Source organism: Podarcis erhardii (genome assembly GCF_964252035.2).
Source record: "Podarcis erhardii genome assembly, chromosome: 6".
Taxonomy (NCBI): domain Eukaryota; kingdom Metazoa; phylum Chordata; class Lepidosauria; order Squamata; family Lacertidae; genus Podarcis; species Podarcis erhardii.
The window spans coordinates 16,257,353-16,265,040 of record NC_138510.1 but is presented as its reverse complement, the minus strand read 5'-3'; the positions used below and the strand labels follow the sequence as shown (position 1 = coordinate 16,265,040).

Genomic DNA, 7,688 nt, shown 5'->3' with positions numbered 1-7,688 from the left:
TAGGTATCATCTGTAAGTGAGTTTCAGAGTGAGTTATTTCCTTTTCACTGATATGTATTTAAAGGGAGGTTTAGACCACATTCTAGTCCATTGGATGGGGTTGATCTCATAGCCTATGTTGTCCTCCCATTGTTTTTTTGATCATGTCTAGGGGGTCTGTGGGATTTTGGAGTAATATTTTATATACTGCAGATACCATCCCTTTGCCATGTCTTTTTGTTGTTAGGAGGAGGTTTTCGGAGGTGGTCAAGGGCCTAGCTGATGATTTTACTACTGGATTGTTTAAGAGGGCATGCAATTGGTGATGTGTTAGCCAGGGCATTTGGGTGTCTCCTACTTTGTCTTTTATTTCTTGTGTTGATAAGGGTTTGTTGTTTTTGTAGAAGTCCGCTAGGCGGTATAAGCCTTTGGCCTGCCAGGTTTTTATCTGGAGGTTTTGTGCCAGGGGTATTAGTGGGGATGGGGTTGGGGACAGTTTACCTTCTTTTTCTTTCCATGCTTTAAGCACGGTCTGTGTAAACCTGTTTGTTGTTGTGGGGATTTTCCTTAGTTTGTTTGGGAGGAATAGGTATGTTGTGATGGGGGACTTAGTTGGTCTGTAGAAGTCCCTGCCTTCTCTGCCCCCTGTTTTTCTACTCTTGTGGGTCTAATGCAGTGACTATATTATCCGTTCCCAGGAAGTTGTCCTTTAAAATAACTGTGAAAGCCAGAAGATGGCACCAAACCCTTCTTTACTGTCATTAGAACTGGTGTGAAAACTGCGCTGACAGAGTAGGCGGAGGGCAGAGTCTGAGACTAAGACATTTAAACCACAGTGTCTTCAGATGACTGCAGACATTTAGGGATGGTGCCAAAGCTCCTTGGCAGAGTTATTGCTTTGCATGAAGAAATGAACCCTCTGTAACATTAATTTCCATCAGCAAACCATTCTGGACTATTAACCAGCAATTTGCCTAAAAACGAAATTATCAGCCAGAAGGAAACTGTAAAACATAAAAGGAGCCCTGCTGGATCCAAGGAAGCAGTAAAGGTAAAAGTACCATCTGGCTGGTAGCTAGAAAAACAATAGGAGAGGAGTTGTGGGTGAGCTGAGCTGAAAGTAGGCTGAAAGCTGGGACACAGGCTCAGGCTCGATTTGTGCTGGAATCCAAGGGAGAAGCAAGACCTTTTGGGGTGTTGATGCAGTGAGCCCCTTATGTTCAGGTTGTATATAAACCATATATACTAAAGACACCACAGTCTCATGTGACCTCACCTCCATTCCAAGGGAACCAAACTCTGGGTAAGTGCCTGGAACCCCTGGAATCTCACCGCTTGGAGATTGGACGCTGGGTCTCCTCTGCACTGTTTGCTTCCCCTACTTGGCAGAGTGAATTCTTTTCTCTAAAGCTTTAGGATTTAGGATTATACTATTAATGTCCTTGGAGGGTATGTAAATCTAATAGCCCTCTATCAAAAGAAGATTGTCCATGCCAAAGCCCCATTGAAATCCATTAAATTAATTGTGACTAACTTGTCTCATTGTCTGTTACAGGACCTGAGAGTGACTGGTCTTTTTTGGATAAAAGCCATTGGATTTAAGCAGGGCCATTTAACAATTGATTTTTGCATACTTATTCCTTGATTGGAAGCTACATAAGTGTGTGAGAGCTGTTTACGCGCCTTGTTTGTTATGGTTTTTTTAATGATTTGACGATTGAATTGTGCTGTTGTTTAAAATGATAGGAAATCCAATATGTGTTTAAAAATTAAATGTGATGGCTGTCAGCACACAGAAACTATTCCTCTTTGGGAGGAAGGGAGTTAAAGGGTTGAATATAAATGCCTTAACCTGCTCCACCGCCACCCATAAAATTACTCTCCACCATTCCAAGGCTGCGGTAGACACTTATTTTGCAAACATGAAATCGATGGAGCTTAATTCTGAATTAACATTGTATCTGCCTCGCGATACAATGAAGGAGTGTGCCTTACGGGCGGGAAGTCAAACTGTTGGAATGCAAATTTAACAAAGCAATCCAAACCCCCTTTGGATTGGGGTGGGGTGGAATTAGAAGGCATGGAGGTGTCCCTCCACCAAGCCCAGGCAGTTTCAGTCAGCTGCCTATCAGTTACCACCTATGGAATGATGCTAGCTCAAAGTTTCCCTTTCCATCTACCAAACATGCAGGCCTTTCTGGGAGCAGGGAGGGACTGTCAGAATCTCGTCCTACTCTCGAGTAGGACCCTGGCAGAGACACATGCCCAACTGGCATGTTCCCTCCCTCCTGGTCGATCGTTCGGGAGCTTCAAAAGCTTTCTTCTGCCCGAACATCACAGTGACCGATGCCAACAGACATCAGCACAGTTAGGGATCTGCAGAGTTTGTGCAACTTGCATAACAGACCTCAGCAACTCAGCATTTTGGCTAATCTACTTTTATTTACATATAAACACACACAGAGCACTGCAACATGGCTCCCTCTCTCTCTAGCATCAGAAAGCAAAGAGAAAAAGAACAAAGGACAATAGTTCCACTTCATGGAACACAGTAACACAGACATCCTGTCTCCGTCACTTCCCACTCTGTGGAGTCAAAACATATACCGTCATGTGATAGACAAAAATCACATGACTACAATCATGGAGCAGGAATTCTAACAGGTACCAGGGGCTATGGTAGCCCAAGAGCCATTGAATCCCAAGCCTTCCCTGCTGCCATCGCATGATGACATCAGGCCTAACATGGGTCCAGTCACAGGCTGGCACAGCAGTCTCTCTGCCTGCCACCTGCCACTGCAGCCACCATATGTGGCAGGGCTATGGGCACAGCAGTGGCCTCACCAAGCTGGGGGGGCGAGTTAGGATTGCTCCCTTCATAAATACATGTTACAGGACTCACAGAGTTGTTGCTTCACTCCCGGTTCCACATGACATTAGATATTGCCCCCCGCCCTCATAGCTGACAGCCAATGAAGAGGTGGAAATGGGACAACAAGAACCATGGCACACATTGCGTGGTACTCAACTAGGTTCTTCTCAAAGTAGGCCTATTAAAATGAATAGACCTAAGTTCATTGTGTCCATTAGCTTCAGTACGTCTACTCAGAGTAGGACTAGCACTGAATAACACCTGTTGGGTTTACTTAGATTTCATGAGGGTGATGGGTCAAGAATCCTAGAGTTGTACCAGCTGTTTATACAATCTTCGTTCTTCTTTCGTTTCAGATTTTTCCACTTTTGGCGTATGAAGAAATGAAAAAATATGTTTCATCTTGGCTTTTCTCAAGAGCATCGTTGTTTCGTAGCAACAAGTTGGAATTTCTGCCCCCCACCTTGGGGGGAAAATGCAATGGAGTATTTTGTCCATGACAGTTTGCCTTAACTATAATTACGGAGGCAATCAATGGCCAAGGCTGAGGTGACATCTCAGAAGAAAACCACCGAGAGATATCCAAGGAGCTGACGCCATGTAGACAAGGAAGTGTTGGAGTGATACAAATGAGATGCACTGAACAGCCTTGAGATGAGGACTATTTTTGTTATTTTTTTAAAAAAATGCTTCTTGAGAGTTTGTGAAGAAACTGATCATAGCAATGTGGGGAAAATAATAACAAAGCATTCAGCAGGGAATGATGCAGAAAGCTTTGACATAATGAGTGGTTAATGAGCAACAGAGCAATCCTAACTCTGGCCAGGGAGCAGAAAGGCAGAAGCAGGGGAGCCATTGTCACATCTGAAGTCTTGCCTCTTATGCGAGCCACGGCAGAAGAGGGCAGGGGAAAGCTTTGTTGACAAATTCTGCTGCACCACCTTCTAGGTGGTACAGCCATGATGCCTGAATCTGGCCCCATGCCAGGAGCTAGACTGCCTTAGGATTGAGGGGAACCTATGGTTGGCCTAGCTCTACTCTCGCTCCCATATCATTCCTTTTCTGAGCCATTCTGGGCCACGTTTTCTGCAGCTGCAGTGGGCGGCCTCCCTAGTGGCAGGGTGCCCTCTGCTGGTGGAGGCCAGAAACGCATAGGGATGTCTACTCCATGGGTAGGCAAACTAAGGCCTGGGGGCTGGATCCAGCCCAATCGCCTTCTAAATCCGGCCTGCGAATGGTCTGAGAATCAGCGTGTTTTTACATGAGTAGAATGTGCCCTTTTATATAAAATGCATCTCTGGGTTATTTGTGGGGCATAGGAATTCATTCATTTTTCCCCCCTTCAAAATATAGTCTAGCCCCCCACAACATCTGAGAGAGTTTGCTGACCTCTGGTCTACTCTGCCAGTTCCCCAAGTGGGTGCTGCTGCCTGCGGGCCACAGGGAGATTAACTAGTGAGGCACTAAGAAGACAAGGGTTGGCAGGGGGTGCTTGAAGTGTAAATGACTACCATACTTTGAAAAGCTAGTATCACTGGATCAAGTTCATTAATTTTGTTGAATTAAACTAAATAGTTAAAATTGGGTTTCAAATAAATTTGTTGTTGTTGTTTAGTCATTTAGTCATGTCTGACTCTTCGTGACTCCATGGACCAGAGCACGCCAGGCACTCCTGTCTTCCACTGGCTCCCACAGTTTGGTCAAACTCATGCTGGTAGCTTCGAGAACACTATCCAACCATCTCATCCTCTGTCGTCCCCTTCTCCTTGTGCCCTCCATCTTTCCCAACATCAGGGTCTTTTCCAGGGAGTCTTCTCTTCTCATGAGGTGGCCAAAGTATTGGAGTCTCAGCTTCATGATCTGTCCTTCCAGTGAGCACTCAGGGCTGATTTCCTTAAGAATGGATCGGTTTGATCTTCTTGCAGTCCATGGGACTCTCAAGAGTCTCCTCCAGACCATAATTCAAAAGCATCAATTCTTCGGCGATCAGCCTTCTTTATGGTCCAGCTCTCACTTCCATACATCACTACTGGGAAAACCATAGCTTTAACTATTGTTGGCAAGGTGATGTCTCTGCTTAGTTGTTACTAATAAGGTAGTGGATGAGTTTATGAAACCAATGGGGTGGTAGCCTAAAAAGCTTGGGGAACTCTGCTCTATTCTATTCTAACCTCTTCCAGCAACATGGATTAGGAGTTAAGACTGCATCTTTAGCTTACTGCTCTGATACATATATCCTTCGATTGGAAAAATGTGATGCATTATTCCTCCTGGAAATCTGGCAACCACTGACAGCCTTTTGGAATGAAAAAACAACAGTGAGGAGTGAATGTTGTCACAAATTCACTTTAAATGTAGATTAATTATACACCCAGAACCTGTAATTTTTCTTCTCAGCTATATTTGAATGTTTTTCTCGGTTGTCATGTAATAGACTAATGACAGGCTTTTTTAAAAAGTGTACATATTATCTTTCTGATCTGCAGAGGGCACCAAATAGTTTTGCAGCAGAGACTTGGAGCAATGGGAATTGTAACTGTCAGTCAAAGAGGTACTTGCTCTCCAATGGTCATTGTGAGACACAGAAGATTAAGTAGGAGTGTTTTCCCCCTATTCATGAATGTATAAAACCCAATGCTCTTTTACTGTTTCTGCCCTCTTTCTCTCAGATGAATCAGGAAGAGATGCTGAGAAGTGCTTTTTAAATCTCCGCTCCAACTGCAGTCCCAGGACATTGGAGGGTATCACAAGGACAGTCACTTTAAATTCAACAGGTGAATCATAAAGGGGGCTATTGTTGCCATGATTTCAACTTTCATAAATTTCTGTACCATTTGCTGTTTCATCTGATTTCACTGAAAGAGGGGGCTTTTCTTCCCCCAGCAATCCCCCAGCTGGTGGATTGAATGAAGAGGACTTTTCCCCAATCAAGAGCACTAGAGCAATTCTGAACGATTCTCTCTTTTTACAGATGCTGTTTCCATAACCGCTTGCAAAGCTGAACGCCGTCCCTTAACGATGAACACGACAGTACGCTGGGCTCTAACTTTTCAGCCTGTGTTGGTTAATGCCACTGAAGAGCTCAATGATTCGGTCCTTCTCGACAGCAGGAGCGACAATGGATTCTGTGAAAAAGTGTTCATTAAAGCCGAGGTCTTCTTGACCCTGGGGATCATCAGCCTTCTGGAGAACATCCTCGTCATCCTTGCTGTGATCAAAAACGGCAACCTGCATTCCCCCATGTACTTTTTCCTCTGTAGCCTGGCTGCAGCAGACATACTGGTGAGTATGTCCAATGCCCTGGAAACCATCATGATTGCCATCCTGAGCAATGGCTATCTCATCATGGAGGACCGCTTCATCCAACATATGGACAATGTCTTTGACTCAATGATCTGCATCTCTTTGGTTGCCTCCATATGCAACCTTTTGGTCATAGCCATCGACAGGTACATTACCATTTTCTATGCACTCCGCTACCACAGCATCATGACCGTGAAGAAAGCCCTGGCTCTCATCGGGCTCATCTGGGTCGCCTGCATCTTTTGCGGCATCATGTTCATTGTCTACTACGAGAGCAAAACTGTCATTGTCTGCCTCATCACCATGTTCTTCACCATGCTTTTCCTCATGGCCTCGCTGTACGTCCACATGTTTCTGTTTGCGCGCTTGCACGTCAAGCGCATTGCAGCCCTCCCGGTGGATGGAGCCCCCCACCAGCGTACCTGTATGAAAGGGGCAGTCACAATCACTATTCTCCTCGGGGTCTTTGTTGTCTGCTGGGCTCCTTTCTTCCTTCATCTCATTCTGATCATCTCCTGCCCAACCAACCCACACTGTGTTTGCTACACCTCACATTTCAACACATACCTGGTCCTTATCATGTGCAACTCGGTCATCGATCCTCTCATTTATGCCTTCCGGAGCTTGGAGATGCGAAAGACGTTCAAGGAAATATTCTGCTGCTGTTACGGCATAGGCTCAGGACAGTGCATGCTCTGAAGTGCTAACCTTCTGCTGTCTATGAAGGCATTAGGTGGCTAGCTTTGAGGCAAAAATCCTAAATACTGTCTGAAAGTGTCATTGCTAAGAATGATAAAGGGGAAAGGCTTAAGGACTGAGGGTAACAGGGGAAGAGCTATGATTTCCTCGCTGCTTGCCACCTTTCAGTTTTTAAAAACTAAATGGCAAAAGAGTACATTAATGCAGTATGCTTGCACTTTTGTAGGGATCACAGAATTGCAGTACTTGAGAGGAACTGGTGTAAATTACAGTATCCCGGCGCCCATGCTTCTCACTGTTGCATATAATAAAATTTCAGCAGATATACTTTCTCTTGTTGTGTGACACTGCAGGCACTTGGCAAGTTGCACCTGACAAGGACCTATGAAAAGGATCTATTGGCTGAAAGTTTGGCAATCCTAGCTACACATATGGGGGGGGGGGAGCTCCTTTGAACACCATACAGAACTGTGTGACCTGGCTGCAGTCCCATGAACATTACATAAGGGTAAATATTACTCTTTATGCAAAAGAGTAAACCTGATTAGGATTACACTGTAAATAATATCCTTTTTACTACGTGCTAGCAAATCATAGTTGCTGCTGCTGCTTTTTCAGTGCATGCCATCAGCACTGTGCTAAAGGTCTTATCTGGAGCAGGCTGTATGATGAATGCCACACTTTTTTTGCCAGACAGACAAAAAGCTAGCAAGTCACAGAACTGCTGTTGAAAAAGACTTTAGGCACTCATCCTTGTGTTCTCAGAACAAACATGAGAAAGATACAGTCAGGTGACAACTCTCATTGCCTGCAAACATTGTAATTCCTTAAAGGA

At 44.7% G+C, this 7,688-nt stretch overlaps 1 protein-coding gene across 1 annotated transcript; it reads left to right on the top strand.

Moving 5' to 3' along the window:
• The first annotated feature begins 5,452 nt into the window (after positions 1 to 5,452).
• Positions 5,453 to 7,231, top strand: MC3R (melanocortin 3 receptor). Its single transcript, XM_081864697.1, has 2 exons — positions 5,453 to 5,625; positions 5,823 to 7,231. Exons 1-2 carry the CDS (start codon positions 5,472 to 5,474, stop codon positions 6,851 to 6,853), a joined length of 1,185 nt encoding a protein of 394 aa, XP_081720823.1. The 5' UTR covers positions 5,453 to 5,471; the 3' UTR covers positions 6,854 to 7,231.
• The last annotated feature ends 457 nt before the right edge of the window (positions 7,232 to 7,688 follow it).

Coding starts and splice junctions, on each gene's coding strand:
- MC3R (XM_081864697.1), top strand. CDS start 5,472: ATGTATAAAACCCAATGCTCTTTTACTGTTTCTGCCCTCTTTCTCTCA. Junction 5,626..5,822: donor AGTCACTTTAAATTCAACAG/GTGAATCATAAA, acceptor CTCTTTTTACAG/ATGCTGTTTCCATAACCGCT.